This window comes from Vigna unguiculata, chromosome 8 (assembly GCF_037176805.1).
Source record: "Vigna unguiculata cultivar grain cowpea cultivar isolate G323 ecotype 2 chromosome 8, ASM3717680v1, whole genome shotgun sequence".
NCBI lineage: Eukaryota > Viridiplantae > Streptophyta > Magnoliopsida > Fabales > Fabaceae > Vigna > Vigna unguiculata.
The window spans coordinates 33,802,427-33,827,237 of record NC_140799.1 but is presented as its reverse complement, the minus strand read 5'-3'; the positions used below and the strand labels follow the sequence as shown (position 1 = coordinate 33,827,237).

General features: G+C 29.6%; 1 protein-coding gene and 2 non-coding genes across 3 annotated transcripts; all 3 read right to left on the bottom strand.

Moving 5' to 3' along the window:
* Window positions 1-1,713: 1,713 nt before the first annotated feature.
* Window positions 1,714-1,786, bottom strand: TRNAK-UUU (transfer RNA lysine (anticodon UUU)). The gene has a single exon. It is a non-coding gene; the product is annotated as a tRNA-Lys (tRNA).
* A 411-nt stretch (window positions 1,787-2,197) lies between these two features.
* TRNAK-UUU (transfer RNA lysine (anticodon UUU)) lies at window positions 2,198-2,270 on the bottom strand. The gene has a single exon. It is a non-coding gene; the product is annotated as a tRNA-Lys (tRNA).
* A 4,517-nt stretch (window positions 2,271-6,787) lies between these two features.
* LOC114194653 (protein MANNAN SYNTHESIS-RELATED 1-like) lies at window positions 6,788-9,980 on the bottom strand. The gene is made up of 6 exons (XM_028085007.2): window positions 9,651-9,980; window positions 9,138-9,270; window positions 8,939-9,018; window positions 8,483-8,568; window positions 7,460-8,039; window positions 6,788-7,364 (listed from the first exon to the last, which is right to left on the bottom strand). Exons 1-6 carry the CDS (start codon window positions 9,750-9,752, stop codon window positions 7,086-7,088), a joined length of 1,260 nt encoding a protein of 419 aa, XP_027940808.1. The 5' UTR covers window positions 9,753-9,980; the 3' UTR covers window positions 6,788-7,085.
* Between the last annotated feature and the right edge of the window lie 14,831 nt (window positions 9,981-24,811).

The following is a 24,811-nucleotide window of genomic DNA, read 5'->3' as shown; positions in this document are numbered from 1 at the left end:
ATGAAACATGGTTAAGTAGAGATTCATTTTGAACCCATTTCATCCACATGCAAATGCCCTGTAGCACAGGCATGCCATATTTCTAAAAATTGACTCAAAAGAAGGAGTAAAATTAAACTTACTTAAAATAAAATTCTAATGAACTAAGATTGTAATATTTTATGTCCATACCCCTCTTATGGACTCTAATCTTCAAACAATGAGTAGATCAATCAAAATCCTAAAAAGAGTGTACAAGAAAGAAAATAGATATTTTTAGAAAAATAGTATTTTCTATAAAATAAAGCCCAATTAACTTATTTTTCTATTTATAAGTTAGACCTAATAGTAAAATAATCAAATCTTATCTAAACATATTAGAAATATACATGGAAGCAAAGTAAAACAAAAATTCCATATAAGGGACCATTACAAGTATGCCGCGAAATAATAAATCCATAAAATAATTTAGAGAAAAACATGTAAAATTCTTTAACTAAAATTTTGCAATCACCGATAAGTGTCTCCGTAACATCAAGAAACATATTAAATTAGACACTTATTAAAGGCTTAAACTTTTTTTATCAAGGAAAAAGATCCTTCTTTATTTACATCAATGAACATCATCCTTAGATGAATGAAAAATGTGAAAACTAATGAAATCACATTGTTTTGCAGGAGAAAAGTGAGAGAATCAGACACTAAGCTAAGCCACTATTGAAGGAGCTTAGCCATGATAGTTGAAAATACATAACAATAAGAAGGATTCTTTGGTTGGGCCTAAAACGCGTTGCTCAGCTACACACATGAGCTTGAACCATTTATGAAATGCATTACATGGAATAGAAAGTGAAGTGATACCTCAAGCATCATAATAACAAAAGAAGTTCATATGACTGACAACAAACAACAGAGAAACTCGGAAAAGAAGTTCATGTGGTTGAGCCCAGAAAACTTGGTTAAGCCATACATGTACTAGTGCCTAAATGGTACCTAGAGGGGATGCTGAATTTATTCTACCAAGAGTAGAGGAATCACCTAGGACTAAATTTCCCTAGGTTATAAATTGTAGACATGCATCTAGAATAGTCATCAATCACCATCTATGGGAATCGAACACGACCACATGGTTAAAAGCCATGCGCTCTACCAGTTGAGGTAAGACGACTCATTCATTATACCAAAATAAAAAAGAATACCCCATCATTTTCATAACTAAATCATCCAACCTAGTGTACTATTAACAAAATAAGTTAGCTTCTCTTACTTAGACTAAGCTTCGTACTCAACTATGCTCAAAGAACTCTAACATTCACATGAGACCTTGCCTCTACATAAAAAAAAAATAGATAAACATTATAAACATATCTTATCAATCACAATTAAGTAGATATTCATTTTGAACCCATTTCATCGAGATGCAAAGGCCCTCTAGCACATGCATGCACAATTTCTACAAATTGACTCAAAAGAATGAGTAAAATTAAAGTTACTCAAAATAAATTTTAATGAACTGAGATTGTAATATTTTATGTTCATACTCCTATGATCTTCAAACAAATGAGTAAATTAATCAAAATCCTAAAAAGAATATACAAGAAAGAAAATAGATATTTTTAGAAAAATAGTATTTTCTATAAAATAAAATACTCAATTTCTCTAGTTATATAAAGAGAGCCCTTGTAATAGAAAAAATCCACAATAGGTATCATTGGTATTAATGATAATCCATCACACCGTCTATGGGAATCAAACCCACGACCACATGGTTAAAAGCCATGCGCTCTACCAACTGAGCTAAGACGGCTCATTAATTATACCAAAATAAATAGGAATACGACATCATTTTTACAACTAAATCATCCAACCTAGCATACTATAAAAAAAAAGTTAGTTTCTCTTACCTTGACTAAGTCTCGTACTCAACTATGCTCAAATAACTTTAACATTTACACGAGACTTTGTCTCTACATAAAAAATTTAGATAAACAATATAAGCATATCTTATCAATCATAGTTAAGTAGATATTCATTTTAAACCCATTTCATCGAGATGAAAAGGCCCCCGAGCACATGCATGCAAAAATTATAAACATACAAGAAAGAAAATAGATATTTTTTTTTAAAAATGATATTTTCTATAAAATAAAATAGTTATTTTTTCTATTTATACAAGTTAGACCTTGTAATAGTAAAAATTCCACAAAATAAATCATTACGCCATCTGTGGGAATCGAACCCACGACCACATGGTTAAAAGCCATGCGCTCTACCAACTGAGCTAAGACGGCCCACTGTTACATAAACATTCATTTTAAAGCCATTTCATCAAGATGCAAAGACCCTCAAGCACATGGATGCAAAATTTCTAAACAAATGAGTAAATCAATCAAAATCCTAAAAAGAATATACAAGAAAGAAAATAGATATTTTTAAAAAAATGATATTTTCTATAAAATAAAATAGTTAATTTTTTGTTTAATTATGCCCTTGGTTCCCATTTTCGTTCTAAAATCTCAATTTGGTCCCTCTTTTTTTACAAGTCTCAATTAGGTCTCCAATTTTGTTAAAATGTATCACAAATGTCCTTGTGGTAAACGTTGTTGAGTTAATAGTGACCTGACATGGTTGGACAATACTAAAACAGTGACAAGGACCATAAACGTCAAAGTTATTAATGACGTGATTTAATTTAATATTAAAAAATAATTTTTTAAATTAAGGTTTATGAGCACCAGCGAGTAAGCACAAATATATAATTTAAAATCTTATTATTTTGGGTTAAAGAAAAGATATTTTGATTTTTGTTTCTTCCTTTTGTTTACACTGTCTGTGTAAAACATTATTTTTCAAATTCTATACCACAGTCTCTCAAATTAAGCACACCCAAATGAGACTTGAAAATGTTAAATAGATCTCCATAATTACTTCAGTTCTTACTCATATAAGGTAATATTTCTATATAGGTCACAACTTTTTTAATAATGGACTAAAGTGATTTGCAGATTACACTTTCAGGGACTCAAATGCCGTTGCCTAATTTAATTTTACTAATAAATCTTCTTCATGAAAATTTTGTTTTTATTTATTCTAATAGTTTTTTTTATTCTGCAAGGGCATTGTTGAATTTGAGTATGTGAAAGTAGTTACTTCACAAGACAATGTTTTTTTCTTTTACCAACATAACTCTCCACATGGAGGTCGTTGTTGATGAGAAAAAGGATTAATTGTAATTACTATTATTCCTTTAGAGCGAGACAAGTTGTGTCTTCTTTAATTTGTTGCCTCTTCTATTATGTAATTAAACATTACTTACCATTTTTTTATTTTGAAGATCATCATAAATAACCGGAGCATGTTTTGACTTTGCAATTTTACTTCAAACATGTATCTTCCCAAGGCTATAAATTAGGCTTTCATGATGTCAATATTCACGTTAAGTGACTATTTCATTTATGTTTTCTAGCATACAATTACAACTTGCTGGAGATTTTTTTGGTGTTTTTGATTGGACTTGTGATAAGCACCCAAACATTTTGGGGAACCGGTCTTTAAAACTAGCCGTTAAGGGAGGAAGAACCAAACACTTAAATCCTCCACCAAACATATCATACTACTTGTTAGGAATTTAAGTGTGAGTTCAAGTCTCATATTGATTAGAAATGAGAAAGTAGAGTATTATATAAGGATAAAGACCTATAAATTCATGGCCTTAAGGTTTTGGGTTGAGAAAGTAGAGTATTATATAAGGATAAAGACTCATAAATTAATGACTTCAAAAATTACTTTTTAATATTAAATCAGATTTTTATTTGTCTGTCACATCATTAATAACTTTGACATTTATGACCTTTGTAACTATTTCAACATTGTCTAACCATATCCGGTCACTATTTACTTAACGACATTTATATATGATAGATTTTAACAACATTATATACCTAATTGAGATTTCTAAAAAAAAAAACTAAATTAAAATTTTTAAAAAAATAGGACAAACATATAATTAGACCTTAATTTTTCTATTTATATAAGTTAGACATTATAATAATAAAAATTCCACAAAATAAATCATTGAAAATTAAACCCACGAACACATGCTTAAAGGCATGCACTCTACCGGCTAAGCTATAACGACTCATTAGATGCTTACGTCACCAAGCATTTAATAAAATTAAACACTAATAAACAATAATAAATGAGGACAAAGGACAAGAAATGTATTCCATGAAAGTTCAATCATCCAACATACGTTTAGTTCTCCTCTTTTGAATGAATTAAAAAAAAATCAATTAAGTCATAATCACTCATTATATAAATGTCCAAAAGTATTGCGTGCATTTACTATTTCAATAATGACGGTTGTGAAATTAAAAAAAGTCAAGAAGTGTAGAAAACATACACAGTTTTTTTTTTTAAAACACAAAACGTGTGGCTTTCACAAACATTTTCATTAAATTTAAATTAAAAAAAGAAATGAATGCATATTCAAAAGAGTTATCATCACATTAAGTGATTATATATCCATGAATAAATTTAGAAGACCAAAATAGGATTTACTCTAACAAAACAGTTTCAATGTCAAATTTGAGCATAAAAGTCAAAACAACAAAACTTTGTTTACTATAATGTTTTATAGGTGCACACTTTGGGTTATCTTGGAAAAAATAAATAAGAAAAAAAAGTAATATTATATTAGATTGAACAATATTAAAATCAGTAAATATTGATTTGAGGAGAAGACCTGACTGAGGTACACAGAGTCAGTTATAAAATTTTATGAATCTGAGACAAAATGACTAAGTTTTCATTTTATTTTTCTTTATCAACATACTCATCTTTAGTTTTATTTTTTTTATATGAATCATTATTTTTTATAATTCAAATTTTTAAAAAAAAAATATATTTAAATTTTTTCTTAATCAAAACTTATATTTGAACAACTTAAAATAATATTTTGTTTTTAATATTATATTTGAATGCTTGTAATGTTTTTCTTTTGAGACATTTAATAATAAAATTGAAATTAAAATTGAAATTAATCTTTTTTTTTTAATCTCTAAATTGAGTAAAAAATTATGATTACTAAGCAATTATAGTTGTACATAAAACATATTCCTTCCTTGGCTTTTATATTTGTATTTATGTATGACATAATATTGTTTTCCTTGTGTGACCATAGAATAATCAAGGTTTTTGATAATTTGAGATTTTAGTAATTTGTTGGGCAACTTCTCCGATATTTTTGTATTTTTTTTTACCATATATTATAGTTATTTATGTCATCATTTATTCTTTTTAAAAACAAAATTATTGATCTTTGAACTGAGAAAAAAAAATACTATTCTTATTTTTCAAATAGGGTGTATTATATTCTGAGGATAGCTTTAATTTTATTATATTATACAAATCAATATATTAAATAACACAAATAACTTTGTGCATGTAGCTTTAATGAAACATTCTGGACAAATTAATAAACACGCATAACATAGACCCAATTATACTCTTTCGCCTAAGAGTTTTTAAATTGATATTCTCATTAGTTAAGAAATAATTACTGTAAATTTATTTTATTATTTTTACAGTGAAGTTAAAATAATTAAATTTATTAATTAAAATAATATAAATGCATATAATAAATTTTATAAAAATAAAATTGTCCTTTTTAAAATTTTTATTAAAAATTTAGGTAATTAATTTTTTTTATATTGCTAAATTTATATATTTATAATTAATAATTTCATAAAATATTATTTTTTGTTTAATACAAAGGATTTGTTAAGTTAACATGATGTAGCAAAAGAATATTAAGTTAGAGAAAAGAAATTCAATAAAGTCTTGATATTTTAATTTTATTTATTTTTTTATAAACTTGTAAAATGTTTAACATTATTTTTTGTTGATTTTTATATTAATTTAAATTTTATTTATGTTTAATTATATTTTAATTTTTAACAATATTAAAATATAATTATTTTATTATTTAATTTGTTTTTTTAATTTTTATGGATAAACTATAAATAAGATATTAAATATAGTTGTGCAACACATAATTTATTTTTGTCCTTTAAATAAAATAAAACTGCATTAATAATTATTAAATCAAATATTATTTATTATCACAATTAACTATAAAATTTTACGATATTCGATTTATATTAATTATGATTAAGTAATATCTCTAGGACATTTATTAGCGAAAAGCCTTCTTAATTATTGACTTGATATAAAAGTAATTAATGGATACTTTACATCATGATGACTCCAAAATTATTCACGAAATCGAATTTCAGTTACCTAAATGCTGATGCAATATGTGGTTTTGTCTTCTCTTTCATACTATTTCTTAAAAAAGATACTTTAAAGTCAAATAATTATTGAAACAAAACTTTTTGGTTTGAGTTTTATGTAAACTTCAGCAACATAAACATATCTAGATTTGTCAACCTGAAGATAAAGATAGAAGGAAAACAAACAAAGAACATAAATTGTGACCCTATATCAGCTATTACTATAAAATCTATCCTTTCATATAAGTTATAAGAAGATGTTAAGAATTGAATTTTAATTATAACTCAATTTTGTAAAATTGACTTATAAAATTAGAATAAATCCATTTATAACAGAGAATAGTAAAAAAATGTAGGAACTTGCAACAGAATATTATAGATAGAGCTCTTGATAACTCAATATCTAATCTCAATAGACATCTTTCTTCTCCATCTTTTGAAGAAAATAAAATGAACTCTTACCATACCAGAACAAAAATGCTTTGTTTCTCTGTTTTTGGTACTGAACAAGTTAATTTGCAGTGAATCTCCAACAAAACAATATATTATATGCTGTGCCTAAAACATCCAATGAATGGAATACCAATTGTTTGAGCAGCTATGAAAATGAAATATGGTAGCAGCCATAATTTTACAAACTAAATACCAGTTCAGAGAAAGCCCTGTGTACATGTGAAATGAGAGTAACTCAAGCAAAAAAGCCTTAGGCCATAACACTGAAATTCCCCAAAAGGGTAAATTTTGGAAAGCATCATTCAGGAGAATTGGTACACAACATTTGCTACATGATACTAAGAATGTCTTCCCTTGGAACTAACAGTAACAAGAATAGGCAAAGTGGTTTTTCTTGGAGACATAATGGGACAAGAAACTGGAGGCAGAAGCAGATGAATCTGGAATATAAGCTGGAACCAGTATCTGTGATTTGCCAGACCCAATTCTCTTACCAGCTACATTTGCATAGAATAGACCTGAAATTGCTGGTACAAAAACATTGCTCTCAGAACTAATGTAAAAGTCAATCACTTTCTCCAACTCAGAATCTTCAGAATCCAGAAACTTTTTCTTCTTATCTGCAGGTATGATAGATTCCTGAAACAATTTGACAGAAACTATGAAATTTATATCTGAACATTAAACAAACAAAGTTTGTGTATGTGAAGGTGAAGTAAGAACAAAAATCTCACCTTTGTATATGTTCTAGGGAACAAATCCTTAAGAGAATCAAGGCTCTCATCCCACCTAGATTGTGTCACATAGATAGTAGTATCCTTGTCAAAACCAATCTTTCTCAGAAACATTGCAACTTCTTGTGCATTGAAGCAACTCTTCTCTTTATCACCATCACTTCCTTGGCATCCCTTCTTATCCAACATCTCAACCCTCAAATCCACAGCTATAAATTGGCCATCTAATTTTCGGCTTAAAGTTTTAAGTCTTTCGACCATTGAGTCAACAAGCTCGTGTGTTTCTTGCTGCAACTCTAAGCTTCCGTACATTGCTAAGCATGCAACAGAATCAGCATCGCTTTTTTCCCCTGTCTTCCTCATGTTTATTGAAGGAAAGTAAGTGGCAAGCCTCACACTCCCCTTTGATCTATAAATAGGTTCAACATGTTTGGCTATGTAGTCTTCTGTAACCCGATTCGGAACCTTCACGGCTGCGATTTTATGCTTTGACACGCGAGAAGGAAGATCCTTCACAACTCTGACCACTCCTTCCATGCTCTTCATGAACACATCGACATCATAAATGTCCTCAAAGTTCCTGAGACATAAGTTATATTAGCCATATGCAAAGTAGGTTAGACTTATTTCAAATTGAGTGGAACAGGTATCTAACAATGTCACAATGTCATCAGAAGGTGGCATTTTCAAATTATGCTGCATCCAAAACAAGTTTGAATATGAATGGAGCATGAAAATAACAAAGTATAGAAGTGTTTTTCATCTGTTAAAAGCATAGAACCTTGAGTCATTTTTCCAGTTTTTAACTTTAAACTTGGCTGGTCTTTTCTACCATCATCTGGCAATATAAGATCACCATCAATCACAGTAGAAAGCATAACAAGCTACAAAAACTGTTATGATTATTCTTAAAAAATATGCAAAATTTCCTCACACCCCTTTCACTCACTAATTTGTCCAACTATAGTAGAAATTGAAATAGAAGAAGCAATTTGCATCAACATTTATTTCCTCAGCACTAACCTCTTGTCACCAGGTTGGCTTCCTCTGATGTCAGGGATCACAAGTGTTGCCCCAAGACTACGAGCAACAAGCACTGCATCTGCTATCTGAATAAGGAATTAACAGAAAATTACATAATGTGGGAAGAAGTAATTGAAATTTTGGATTAAGAAGCGCGCATACATAGCTCATGATCAAACTTCAAACTTCACTAAGAGTTATGAAACAATAGCATAGAACTAACAACTAACACTCAATATTGTGGGAACTGACAGAGCAGCAGGCAAGAAGGTTGATAATAAGAAAAATCAAAATCAAAAATGGAAATCAATATTAGGCATTTAGGGAAAGTTATAGATGATATGCAGATTAAACAACAGATTAAGCAACTCTTCAATGAGACAAGAACAGTTGTTGAAGATTAAACAACAGATTAAGCAACTCTTCAATGGGACAAGAACAATTGTTGAATGTTACCTGAGATATATGGTACTCCGGGCCATTGGTTAATGAAAAGGTAACAAACCCCTCAGTCTGCTCCACGTTGCTGTTGCTGTCTGAAAGTCATTGCCAGAATATTAATTAATACCGACAAAAAGATGGTTCACAGGTATCACTTTCTAGTACACGACATAAGTTCCTTGAATATTTGCAAGACCTTAAAATCAAACTTTACCTTCAGATGGCTTAACCCAACAAGGCTTTAACTCATCACCATCTCCCTTCCAAATCCCTATGTTCTTTCTAACATGAGTAGTCTCAAAGTTTGTATTTTCAAAGCTGAAATCCTCTGTTCCAGGTTGTTTATCCTACAGAGCAAAAGGTAAAAAAAAATACCATTGAAATAAGTTCATTGTAATTATACTGAGAAATCACAAGAGGAATAATTAGTCAAAAGAAATATGCATGAGAAAAGAACTAGGACATGTACTGAACTGAAATCACTCTCTCTGGCCACAGATGTTTTTTCTCAATTTATGAATCCTGACAATTAAGGATCTATCATCTCTACAAAACCAAACACAACATGGGTTTCACCTGATCCTTGAGTTTCATTGAGTTCATTGTGGTACCAACCCAGATCCCTGGGTACTTGTTTGACAATAACAATTCAGAGTACCCTATGGAATGAAGTGGTGTGTGTAATGCTAGAGACAGCAATGAAAAAGAAGGAGCAAGAAATTCTTACATCAACAGCATCAAAATGGTCCCTTTTGATCATGTGTATGAGCATGACGAACATTGTGAGGGTGAGCACACCCGCCACCACTTGCCTTAAATCCACTCCCATGATCTGAACCTGCTCTTGTGCTGCAAAGGGTGTCTTTGAATGAATCTGGAAAAAATATCTAAATGGGGAAGGATCAGAAATGAGAATCAGTAGTGAACTTAAAGTGGAAGTGAAACATGAAGACCCAGAAGAAAGGAAGCAGCTTTAGCAGCACATGGAGGTGGGGAACACAGTGTATGATACTGAGACAAAAACCCAAGTTGATGCAGTAACTATTATATTAATGAGTGAGGGAAAGAGAGAGAGAGAGTGAGAGTTTGTGTTTCCCTCACTTCATCACCGACACTATTACTGACAATGATGTTCTTCCTAAGATCTTACTTGTGTTTTGTTTTCCTATATTTTTGTGTAAACTGCAATATATGTTTTCACTTCGTTTTTTCACAGAAAAAAATATAATTTATAATTTAGTGTTATGAGTTATAATATTTTAGGGTTATTTTATTAATATCAACTTTTTGGAACATAGCCATTTATGACAAACGTCTATCAAGTATTGATGAAAAAATACTCAATAAATTCTATTAAATGCTTTTAATTTTTTAGATACGTTTTAATATATATACTTAACACAACAATTAAATCGTAAAAATATAGCTGTCAATTATGTATAATTAGATGTTATAAAAAAGTAATAATTATTTAGAAAATTGTGTTAAATTATTTAATATTATAAAACTCTTCGTTAACAATAAATTTTAATAACAACAAATTGTTAGTCATGTGATAATGTAGATACTATTCTCCAAAATAAAAAATTATCAGTTGTTAAAATAGTAACAATTATAATTTTTTATTCATATAATAATAATTATTTTTTATTTTATAAATTAGTATACATATTTAATATTTTTAAAAATTAAAAATCGACTGTTGAAAGGAGATCTTTTTGTAATGATTTATATATTTACCTATGGTGTGGCTCAATTATCTATATCAAAATTAACCCATATCATAAAGTTCACACAAGTTCAAATTTTTTAGAAGAAAGAATGAGACTTTAAAATGTTTTAGATATGAAAAGATGTAATGAATTTAAAAGGTTATTAGCAACAAATTAAATGTAATATTTGCTTTAATGATTATCATTACATGCAATAATTTTGATATATAAGAGATCTGTGAGCACAAAAGTATATGCATTATTAAGATCCTTAGGATGGTGTTAGTTTAAGAACACAGGTGTTTAAAAATTGAATTGTATTTAAAAATGTGAATGATACTTGATGCCAACGCAGAGATGGTGAAGTAGTTTGGCATAGCATGCTGAGGAAAGAGGCGTTAATAACAACAAATATGTAATTCTATATTGTTGTTGTTCAGTCTCAGCTCCAGATCCGAAGTCATTGGCCACACATTGTAAAATATCAACTTTGAAAACTACTTATCATTCCAATCAAAATGTGTTACCCTGTCAAAATAAACTTTTTTTTTATCCTTTTATTATTCATGTGAAGCATTTTATAAGATTAATTCTGTCAGAAAAGTTGGCTGCTCGTTTTTCTATTAGGAAATTTTTCTCAGTTATTTTTTATTCACATTGAAAATGAAAAAAAAAAAAAAATATATATATATATATATATATATTATTGTTTATGGTAAGGTTCATCAACAATGTAGTATGATTTATGTATAAAAATGAAATTTGTTCATAATTTTTAATCTTTAGATTAGATTCATTATTTTTTTTTCTTTTCATAATTAGAGGTCAATTTGATTCATTCCATAGGATTTGATCCTGATCCACGTGAATTAGAGTAAAAAAAAACACATACAATCAAGAAATTCTCTGTTAAAAAAGTTTATAGGTTAAAATGTTGACAAAAAATTTGTGGACCAGAATCAACTCATAGACTTCCTTTTTAAACATGAAAAAATATTATTTTTTTTTAAATATATTATTAGATATTTGGCTTATGCCAACTCGTCTTAACTTTCAGATTGAATATGTTTGTCTTGATTTTTAATAAAAGCACTCAAGGTCGATTAAGGTTGATTCAGCTAAATTTTAGTTGAGATTGACTTGGTCAAATTTGACTGAATTTTGACCGAAATGACTCGAAAAAAATTTGTTCATAATTAATTCAATTAAAAATTAGACGAACCAACTTAATCAAGTTTGACTAAATCTCGATACTAGCTTAATTAGATAAAATATAAATTATTTTATAATATAGAGACTCAAACTATGTAGCCAATTGGTTGTTGGTTGAGAGAGGAGCAACCCAACCAACTAACTATAATAAAAATCAACTTGAGCATTTTTTTTTTATTATTATTGTATTTATAGTTGAAAATAAACAAACATTATTCCGCTCACAAGACTAACAAACTATCAACCTTAATATAAAATATTATTATTCCAAAATAATGTATAACGATGGGATAAAATGGTAGAAAATAATTACTATATCAAAAAAAAAGAAAAGGTTACCAAAACAATTTCTTAATTAGAAAAATGTTAATGGTAGTTCTCACGTGTGATAGTATTATAGTATAGGTCGATGTCACGAATTCTTTTTTCTTACCTTTTTTAATATTCAATATAAGAACACTTTAAAATTATAATGGAAATAACTATAATTCCATTTTCGTAAAACATGTTTAATTTCAAAAATGAAATCGGAAAAAAAAAATTATAACCACCTAATCAGCGCCCTAAATAAAGAAAAATTATGATTTTTTCAAAAAACACGGTGATCCTGTTATCCGAGATAAACGCAAATCATTAATACAAAAACTAAACAGTAACTCCCAAAATTTCAAAACGGATTTAATTACTACAAAAGACTTTATAAACTACAGGTCTTTTAAATTAGTGCAGTAGTTTTTCAAAAACATTTGTTTTCACACTTAAATACATATAATCCTAAATATTTATCCACTGCTGAACTCAATTTTGTCCATTACTTTATACCATTATGATAAAAAAAAATTAAAAAAAAAAACTAGTTCATTGCTAACTCTGAAGAGAAGAAATTGCAATTAAATTATTTGGGAAAACATTTTTAACATTATCTGTTCATTAAAAGAAGCAATTGTTAATTAATTAATTATTGTATAATGTAATTAGAATTTAGAATGGGTTATGGTTTTGAGAGGTCAACCAAAGCTGCATTGAGTATTAGTTATGTGTCTTTTTCATAAATCTTTTGAATGTGATTAAAAAACGACCTCATTTATAATGTTTGTAGTCAAAAATTAAATGAATAAGAGGAATTAGATATTCCAAATCCCTACTAATCCGCCTCAAACCATGGCTTTAAAATCTCCCGCTAAATCCTCGTTTGTGTTTCTTATTATTATTATTACTATTTTCTCTAAAACTTAGTTTAATTTTTATTTTTTTTCTATACGGTTTTCTTAATTTTAATTCAATTCAGTTTTAGAATTAGCTGTTTTTTCTTAAAAAAATAAAAGAAAACTAAGAGACTAAATATATATTAAGACGAGAGAATAAAAAATTAGAGATTCAACCTCGAATAAATTAAAAAGGAATCAAGCGTGGAACTTGTCATATATGATATCTTCTTCTTTCACTCAATTAATGCTATTTATTTTGTACACATGATTGTGTAAGTTGTGATGATTATTAATGGAGAGAGAAATTTTTATATTTATGGGAAAAAAAAGTTAAAAATAATGACTCAGAGATATAGAAGTACTAGCTTATTACTTTATTTTGATTTCTAGCTATCTGATTTATGGAGATATTGCTTCTAACAACTACTCTGCTTTTGTGAAAATCTTTCTAAGGCTTTTTTATTGTGGGAATGCTTGTAAATTCATTATAAAATTAAGAAAAAAGTAGTATATAAATGATATCGAATGGTGAGATTGTCGAGCCATGGTTCAAACCAAATTAACCAATTAAGTAATTAATTATATTAAATAAGATAATAAATATGATTAAAATAGATTGGATCATTATTAGGTGTTCTTAGTCAAAGTTCATGGAAAAATACTAAACACAAATTATAAAGGGAAAATATTTCATATACATTAACAACAATTTTATCATTGCATTTGAGATCGAAAAAAAAATATTTTCCTTCTTAGAGTCCTATTAATATAATACTGAGTTGTATTTGTAAACATAATTTAGTTAAAAAAATAAATTATAATTCATTGAAAGTTACACTATTACACATGACTTCAATCTATATGAAAAAAGAAAATCTTAAAGTTTTTCCCTATCATTTGTTTCATCACCTGGAAAATATTGATACATATTATTTTCACTATTGGACATTTTAATATTATTTTTAATAATGATAACAAATTCTAAATTTATTTAATATCCTATTTATAGAACTCTCTATTTATGTAAGATTGTTACGAGAATCATCGATCAAAATTTATATATATATATATATATATATATATATATATATATATATATAATTTTAAAAAAATTAAAAATATCTAGAGGGGTCATCATGCCCCAACTAGCTCCTTAGAAACTCCATATATATATATATATATATATATATATATATATATATATATATATATTATATTTGAAATTTGTAAAAGTTTTGAATATTTTTAAACTAGATAATATAGTATAGAAATTGATGGAAATTAAATTGTGTTCTTTTTATTTCTTGTATAAAGCACAATATTTAATGTTGATAAATAATAAAACGTAAAATCAAATATAACAAAGAATAAAAATATTTATGTTTAATTACTCTTTTGATCTCCATTTTCACCTAAAATTGGAACCAAAGAAACTAAAAGAATTGGAGGACCTGCATATTTTGAAACAGTAACCAAAAGAGTAATTAAATCAAATATTTATTAAGATATTTTTTATTTTCTTTCTTATTGCCATACTTTAACTCACTTTTAACCCACCACTCTTATCACCATTAGATCATCACATCACATCACTACAAAAAATTAAAATAAATGATCTAAGAGTGATGGAAGTGGTGGGTTAAAATATAATTTTCCTTTTAGTTTTTCACTCTCATGTTTTTGTTTTTTTTTTTTTGAAGAAAAATAAAGTTAGACATATACTCATTATTTTTGTTCTTATTTCTTATTTGTTTCCTTCCTTTCTTGAAGAACAAGATGCAACTCTCTTGTCTCACTTGATAATGAAATATTATTTTAATAGTTATCAAGATTATATTTTTTATCCCATAAGTCTCTTGTATATTCATTTATTATGATTATAAAAGTAAAAAATAATGTATTATGTATTTTTTTCATAACTTATTTTTAATTGTGACTTGACTACAATTTTTTTTTAATAATTACGTCTCTCAAACTTTTATTAGATTATAATAAATTATTTTTTAATATATTCAAAAAATGTATATTGATTAAGAAAAAAATAATAAATTTATTTTTTAAAAGTGATAAAAGGAAGCTATGTGAAGATGAAAAATAAGATAAGTTTTACTTCTTCACATATTTTGAAACATTATACTAATGATCCAACTGTTCAGTTAGAGAAATCATTTTTTGAAGCATTATACTAATGCTTAAATCAAAATCAAATAATCAAAGAATTATATTACTTGGCCTCTCAAAAACTCTTGATCAAAATCCGCCAATATATATATATATATATATATATATATATATATATATATATATATATATATATATATAAGAACAAAAGTACATCAGTAACAATAAAAGACAATAAAAGACAATGGTGTATGCTTATACAAAATGAAATTCATGGATAGCATAAAATTATGCAAATGAAATATTATTTTAATGTGGATAGTAATAAACGACATGTGTAGCAGTTGTCATTTGTTTGTATGTGAAGAAGATTTTAGTTCTTTGTTTAAGTGAAGGAAAAAAAAAAGACGAAGAGACAAGAAGTATATGTGATTTGGCTATGTGTTAGAAAGTAGTTAAGGCGTTTAAATAGCCATGAGTGTGGTTTGGTATGGATAATGGAAAGATATGAAAGATGACTATGTGAATAAAGAAAAGAGGAAAATAAGAGAGAAAGGATTTTTCAAGCTGAAATATGTTGCAATGCATGTTCGAAATTTAGTTTAAATATGTATTTTTTTAAGAAGATTAAGAAAAATAATTTATTAGTAATAAATAATTTTTTCTCATTTTTTATTTATTTCTTTTTCAACCAATCAACTTTTTTCATAATTAATTAATTTTCTTTTTGTTCTGTACTTTCGCTATAGTTCTCTAAATTTACCAAATGGAACGTTTTTTTTTTCGATATATGAAAAAAAAAACTTTATCTAGAAAAATAAATGAGTTCATGTCTTAAAAAATTGATTAGGATACATTTTAATTGATTTTTACATTATCTTAATAAATGAGCTATGTGTAACTTAACTCAACATTACATAACTTATTTATGATTTAATTGTTGAAATTAATTCCAACCCTAGTCTATAACACTCTGTTTTCGATTTGTTTCAGTTGTAACTGTTTTTGTATCAGAACAAAATGGTGTACTCCTATATATAAGAGTACCCATACAACGATTTGAGTGAGTCGATTAAATTACAGTTTTCATCCATATCATACTCTCTGTGGGTGTGTGTATGTTATACGCGTGTGAGAAAATAGAGAGGTGGAAAGAGAAGAACTTAGTTGTCAGTGTGATGGTGGAAAAGAGAGGAGTGTGACGGTGGAAGCGCTCCTATGTCTGAACCCTAAGACGAGGTAGTCTCTTCTATTCTCGCGAAGCCCCTGGATGATGTTCGTGTAGTGTGGTGGTTGGACAGCTGCTTGGACTCTTTATTCAAGCACGTGGGTTACTGAAGAAAGGTGTGGGCCAAGGAACTGGGCCGGATTTGACAGTGGTATCAAGAGCAAGGTTCAATTCTGGGAAGAGAAGCTGCAGGCATGGCTGCTGGTAATGGTAATGAGGGTTTCTTTTCGAACTTACCTATTCTTGATGGAAAGAATTATGATCATTGGGTCATAAGAATGGAGGCCATTCTTGGTTATCAAGAATTGTGGGAGGTTGTCACGGAGGGTGCTAAGGAGAAGGACGAAGCCGCAAATAAGAAGAAAGATTGCAAGGCTCGACGTCTCTTGCATCAATGTGTAGATCCAGTGAATTTTGAAAAGATTGCCAAGGCCAAGACAGCAAAAGAAGGTTGGGAAATCCTGCAGAGGGCTCACGGTGGTGCTGAAAAAATCAAGAAAGTACGACTGCAATGTATAAGAAGGAAATTTGAGTTGGCTGAAATGGAAGATTCAGAAAAGGTAGCAGACTATTTTAATAGACTGCAACTATTGGCGAATCAGATTAAGAGCTGTGGGGAGGCTATCACAGAGATCAGTGTGGTGGAAAAGGTTCTACGCACTCTGAGTGATAAATTTGATAACGTGGTTACAACCATTGAAGAGTGTGGCAGAGATTTGAAGACTCTGTCAATAGAGGAGCTGCAGGCCACATTAGAAGCACATGAGATGAAGCGTTCAGTAAGAAGTTCAGAGAAAAAGGGTGAAGAACAGACTTTAAAAGCCCAGATCAGTAAGAACAGAGGTTCTGGCAGGGGCAAATGGAAAAGTAATAGAGGTGGTGGCAAATTTGGTAGAGGTGCTCATTCCTCAGTCCAAGAATCAGGTTATGGTGAGAAATCAGAATAGAAAGTGCAGGGTGGACATAGATCTTGGAGGAACAGAGGAAGAAGAGGAAGAAAGAATGTTGACATGAAGAAAATTCAGTGTTATAATTGTGAAAAATGGGGCCATTATGCAGCAAATTGTTGGCATGGAAGAGGGAAGCAGAAAAAGGTCTCAGATGATGCTGAAGCTCATGTGGCTCAAGATGATTCAGAAGAGGAACCTGTGGTGCTAATGGTGACAACCAGTGAGGAGGAGTTTGGATGTGAAAACTGGTTTCTTGATACTGGATGCTCGAATCACATGACTGGTCATAAAGAATGGCTATCAAACATAGACATCAGCAGGTCCAACAAGATAAAACTGACAGATGATAATGTGATTAAGGCTGAAGGAGTCGGGAATGTGGTGATTAAGAAAGATGAAAAAGAAACTATGGTGATTGAGGATGTTTTATATGTACCAGGAATGAAATGTAACCTGCTGAGTGTAGGACAGCTGGTGCAGAAAGGATTTTCAGTCTCCATGAAGGAGGAAGTGTTGAAAGTTTATGATGCAAGGAAACGACTTGTGCTGAAGTCGCCCCTAGCGAAGAACAGGACATTTCACACAAGGCTTATTCTGCCAAAAAATCAATGTTTAAAGGCAACCACAACAGAGGATATGAGTTGGTTGTGGCATAGGAGGTATGGTCATCTGAATTTCTCCAGTTTGAAGAAATTAGCAGATAGAGGGATGGTAACTGGACTGCCTGAAACTCTAACTGTTCCAGGAAAGGTTTGTGAAGATTGTTTGGTGGGTAAACAACCCAGGAATGCTTTTAAGAAGCAGATGCACATGAGAGCCAAAGGTTTGCTGCAAGTGGTTTATTCTAATGTTTGCGGACCATTTGAAGAACTGTCACTTGGACAAAATAAATATTTTGTCACATTTATTGATGAATACAGCAGAATGATCTGGTTGTATCTAATAAAGGCAAAATTAGAGGTGTTTTCTGTTTTCAAAAGGTTTAAATTGATGACAGAAAATCAGAGTGGAAAATTGGTGCAAATTTTAAGAACAGATGGGGAAAGGAGTATTTGTCTAATGAGTTTGAAGCTTACTGCAGTGAAAATGGTGTGCTACATGAAGTTACAGCACCATATACTCCACAAGATAATGGAATGGCAGAGAGAATAAATAGAATGATACTGAACATGGTCAGAAGTATGATAAAGTAGAAGAAATTGCCTCACTCGTTATGGGGGAAAGCTATTTCAACAGTTGTTTATTTGTTGAACAAGTGTCCTACACAGAAGCTAGAAAACAAAGTTCTAGAGGAGGTTTGGAGTGGTAGTAAGCCAGGGGTTAAACATCTAAAAATATTTGGGTTGAAATGTTACAAACATGTGCCAGATATTAAGAGGACAAAGTTGGCAGATAAGAGTGAAGCTATAATCCTAGTTGGGTATCATTCTACTGGAGCATACAGGTTGTATCATCTTGTAACAAAGCAAATCTGCATAAGCAGAGATGTTGTTGTAGATGAAGAGGAAGCGTGGAACTGGAGTGAGGATGAGACAGGATCAAAACAGAAGATAATGGAGTATCTTGAAGAAGAGGGGACAGTTACAGATGTAGTAACAAATGAAGCAGATCAACATATTGAGCCACAACCCCACAGAGGTACTAGGCAGCGCAGGCAACCAATATCCTTGGTAGATTTTGAAGTATATTCTGATGATGCAATAACTAGTGATGGAGATTTAGTTCATTTTGCATTAATAGCAGAAGCTGAACCAGTTGGTTATGAAGAAGCCATGAAAGAAGAGAAATGGAAGAAGGCTATGATAGAGAAGTTGAGTGCCATTGAAAGAACAAAAACCTGGGAGCTAACAGATCTGCCACACAACAAGAAAAGTATAGATTTGAAGTGGGTGTTCAAGTTGAAATTGAATCCTAATGGCAGTATAGATAAAAGGAAAGCAAGGTTGGTGGTTAGAGGTTTTTTACAAAAGAAAGGATTGGATTATACAGAAGTCTTTGCTCCTGTTGCAAGAATTGAAACAATTCGAGCAGTAGTGGCATTGGCGAATGGGAGGAAGTGGCCCATGTTCCAAATGGATGTCAAATCGGCTTTCCTAAATGGACCACTTGAGGAGGAAGTGTATGTTTCTCAACCACCTGGTTTTGAGAATAAAGGAGATGAGGATAAGGTGTATCGACTAAGGAAGGCTCTTTATGGCCTTAAACAGGCACCCATGGCCTGGAATAAGAGAATTGACTCGTTTATGGTGAGTCATGAATTTAAGAAGTGTCTAGTGGAGCATGGAGTTTATGTAAAACATGGGAGGAAGTCTGAATTGGTGTTGATGTGCATATATGTGGATGATTTGCTCATTACTGGGAGCAATATCAATAAGATAGAAGAATTTAAGAAGTTGTTGATGAAAGAATTTGAGATGACAAATCTAGGCAGACTTAAATATTTTCTGGGAATGGAATTTGTAGAAACAGAACAAGGCTTGATCCTAAACCAAAAGAAGTATACTTCAGAGATTTTGGCCAGATTTGACATGGAGGAATGTAACACTGCTATTACACCAGCAGAGGGAAAGTTTACAGACGCTGCAGAAGGTGAAGGTGAAAAGAGTGTGGATGGCACCTTATACAAACAGGTGATTGGAACACTTAGATATCTATGCAATAGCAGACCTGATATTTGTTTTGCAGTTAGAGTATTGAGCAGATTCATGCAGAAACCGCATAAGAAACACTTGCTAGCAGCTAAAAGAGTGATGAGATACATTAAAGGTACTCTGGATTTTAGAATTTTATTCCCAAAACCCAGTCAAGTACAGAATAGGTTGATCTGCTATTCAGATGCAGATTGGTGTGGAGATGGCACAAATAGAAGGAGTACTACTGGGTGCATATTTTTGTTCATGGGAGCACCAATTTCTTGGTGGAGTAAGAAACAGTCAGTGGTGGCTCTATCTACGTGTGAGGCTGAATACATTGCAGGGTCAAGTGCAGCCTGCCAAGCTGTTTGGCTGAACTCGGTTATGGAGGAAATGGGAATTGAATTGGAGAAACCTATTGAGCTTTTGGTAGACAACAAGTCGGAAATAGATTTGGCCAACAACCCAGTTTCACATGGGAGAAGTAAACATATTGAGACTCGATTTCACTACATAAGAGATCAGGTGAACAATGGAAAGCTGAAATTGATTCATTGCCCTACACAACTACAGATGGCTGATATCTTAACCAAACCTTTGAAGAAGGAGAGGTTCAAGATGCTCAGAGAACGAATAGGAGTTTACAGCGTTGGAATTAAGGGAGGATGTTGAAATTAATTCCAACCCTAGTCTATAACACTCTGTTTTCAATTTGTTTCAGTTGTAATTGTTTTTGTATCAGAACAAAATGGTGTACTCCTATATATAAGAGTACCCATACAACGATTTGAGTGAGTCAATAAAATTACAGTTTTCATCCATATCATATTGTGTGTGTGTGTGTATGTTATACGCGTGTGAGAAAATAGAGAGGTGGAAAGAGAAGAACTTAGCTGTCGGTGTGACCGTGGAAAAGAGAGGAGGAGTGTGACGGTGGAAGCGCTCTTGTGTCTGAACCCTAAGACGAGGTAGTCTCTTCTATTCTCACGAAGCCCCTGGATGATGTTCGTGTAGTGTAGTGGCAGGACAGCTGCTTGGACTCTTTATTCAAGCACACCGTAAAAAGGTGTGGGCCAAGGAAGTGGGCCGAATTTGACATTAACTATATTTACATATTATAATATGACATATTTTCATTCGATGTAATATTTTTAATATACCAAACGAAAATTTTAAGAGATCGATATGAATTATTTTTTTAATTAACATATTCAAAATTATAGATATAAATAAAAGGTACAATTATGTTTTATTAATGTTTATTAAGATTTACACAATTTATTAAAACATTTTATCAATTCATGGTTACTAAAATATATTTTTCTTATAAACAATCTTGGAAAGCTAATAATTAATTAGTTATAGTGCATTTTAGGAGTGACAATACGATATTTTTTATCAATATGATATTTTTGATCGATTTGCTATTTGGTTTACAAAAAGTTAATTGGATTGGCCTCTCTCATAAAAAAATATGTGAGCTCATTTTTCTAGTCATTTACATATAATATTTGTTTTGTGGGTCTATGAGTTGGCCCGAATAAAGATTTTTTATTTTTATAATTTGAATTAACAAACCTAATGTATTACATCCAAAAAAATGTTGTTTAGATGTGATCAATAAAATATTCGTTCAAAATAATATACTAATTATATTTTTTAATCTTAATTTGTTTGATTGTTGCTATTAATACTTTTTTATTAAAATTATGAACATTATTAATCATAATAATTAGATTCACACATTTAACTTAATGTTTAATTAATAACTTTTATATTTATATTCACCTAATGATTATAAATCATTCTTAATGAAATATTTTTCTTTTCATTTAATATTAAAAACATCCAACCATTTTTGCAGTTTAAATTTATGCAAATTATTATGCATGTCAGCTTATTGCGTTCCATTGTTGATCTGCATGGGTTGCAGATTATACCACACGGACTAAAGCGAGTTAGCAAACTTAAAAATTGTGACTATGATATTTTGATGAACTTTTCTTTAAGTTTAACAATGTTTACTTTTCAATACACATTAAACATTTTTTTTTCTTTTCAAATAATATTAAACATTTTTTTCATGTATTAAAATGTCACCACATATGCATTATAAAAAAATTATCAATAATATTTGTTAAAAAATAATTTTCCTGAAAACCATACCCGTTTCATACTTTTCTTACATGCCTAGAGACAGGCTAGACAATCCGTCCCTATTGTCTAGTACATATGATTTTGAGAGGGCAATTCACCTATCTGAAAATTTTGATATACTTTACAAGAAATGTAAAAGAAATCATTATACTTTCCTATTTAAGTAAAAATAATTGAAGAAAGTATAAAAAATTTAGATTTTTACTTTAACATGTGTTCATAATATTAATCCTTGTCCTTTTATTTCAACCGCAGTGTGAAACAATTACTTTTGAAAGTTTATAATAATGTAATATTTTCATGTTCATATTCTATAAGGTCGCTTTTAAATCCCTGAAATGAAACAAACAATCTCTATCAACAGTGGGTTGGCTTTTTCAGAACTGGACCGCAATTGTACACAAATAGTTATTGGACGGAAAAATCTCCCCCGAAAAGGCTTTAAGTTTTTGTATCTATCTATCTATCTATATATATATATATATATATATATATATATATATATATATATATATATATATATATATATATATATATATATATATATCTTTTATTATTTTATAACAACTGATAGAGTATGGGTAATACCTTCCCCGTACCCTATATACTGAATAAATCTTCATTCCATATTCGTATTCACATTCGTGCAGGTAACCGTTATGTGGGTACCTATATAAAAAATATAATGTATAACATTCATAAATTTCAAATAAAAACAACGTTTAAATAACTTATTAAAATAATGTTGGATGACAATTTACAAATAAATGAAGATTTTTTAAAACTAATTGATACAAAATAATCCAGTTAAAATCAATGAGTTAATGTTTTAATCATGTTTTTTGTTTTTTATTTTTTATTTTAATTTAAAGTAGAGTATAATGGGTACATGTATCCACATGTACAAATACTATAATATTCCTATAATATTTGTACTGGCGTCGTTAACATGCGACGAGTATAAAAAATATTTGTATCCGTTATTTGCAGATATCCATTTATAATATCAATTTTTGATATGTTGCGAGTTATCCATGAATATCGCATATACAAATTATTTTACATTCCTGCAATGAAGATATTGAAAGTTTCTTAAATTTTACCATTTTCCTTTCGATTCAACAATTTGGAATATTGATTTGAGGTTTATTATTATTATTATTATTATTATTATTATTATTATTATTATTATTATTATTATTATTATTATGGTTTATGAAATATTAGAGGTGAACTTCGCAACAAGTAGTTAGACTGAGAAAAAAATATGAATTTTAAATTATGTAATCTTCTATAATACTTTTAGGTTTAGGGTTAAGAAATCTATAAGTTGTTTATGGAACACTTGATTCAAAAATTATACTTCTAAATTAAGAAAATGATTTATAAACTTCTTAATTTAATATTTAAAAATCATTATTCTAAATTGTATAATTTAAAATTGAATGTTTGCATTGAACATTATGAAACGTATTTCAGTTTAATTAAAGAAGATATGATTCATAACTTAAATAATTATCGTTTTAATCAAGAGCGGTAAAGATTATATAATTCATAATATAAAACGTATATCGTTCCAACTGTACAAATCATAATTGAAAATATATCTGGTTTTAATTAAATATTGTACAATTCATACATGGAACATATCTCGTTTTAATGGAAGATTATAGTATTTATAATGTTACATAATTTATAATTAATAACCAACTCAAATTATTATTTGAAATTGCTCAATCTAAAGATTTAGTGATTTCACAATTTGAAAAAACTTTGAAAAATCAGTACCGGATACCTCCATTGTCATGATCATTATAAAATAATAAGGGTAATTGGTCATTTAAAAATTTGGAGTTCCTTAATAAATCTTGGAGGTGCGGGAAGCAAAAGGCCCTTCAAAAAGCCGAATAGGGGCAACAAAATCTCTTTATTACTAGCTATTACTTTCTGTACCACAAAAATTACTGATTGCATCTTGTAGAAAAGGAAGAAGAAGACAAAAAAAATGCAGAAAAGAACTTCTACCTAGAAACTCTTTGTGAAATATATTTCATGTAAGGGTATTATTGAAAAACTCATTTTACAAGATATTATATATGTTTTGAAAAAATTATTTCGGAAATTTTGTTCTGAAAAGATTATTTTGGAATTTTGAAATCCATTTCCATGTATTCTAACCATTGTTATGAAATTTTTTTTTCAAAAACTTTGTTTCATAAATCATGTTCCATAAATTTTTGAATATTTCGAAAATCACTTTTACAGAAGGTGAAATGATCATTTTAAAAATTGGAGATGAATGAAAAAATTGTGAGAGTGAAAGACGTAAAAGCCTTTATTTCTTGGTGGTGGTTAGGGATGGCAATTAGGGTCTGGCCCGCGGGCTCGGCCCGCAGGTCCGCATAAAAAACGCGGAGCGGGCCAGGATAGTGAGCCCGCAGGCCCGCGTGGGCTCGGTCCGCATAGGCCCGCGGGCCGGCCCGCAAGCCTGCATAAAATTTAAAAAAGAAAAAAAACTTGCACTTATGTATATTAATTACTTCTTTTATGGACTCTTGCATTAACATTTCAAATTCTTGTATAACTGGAAAAGACAAGTATTATGTAATTCTTAATGTGCTAAAATTTAAAGAATACATTGTGTATGTCATAGTATGAATATGATGA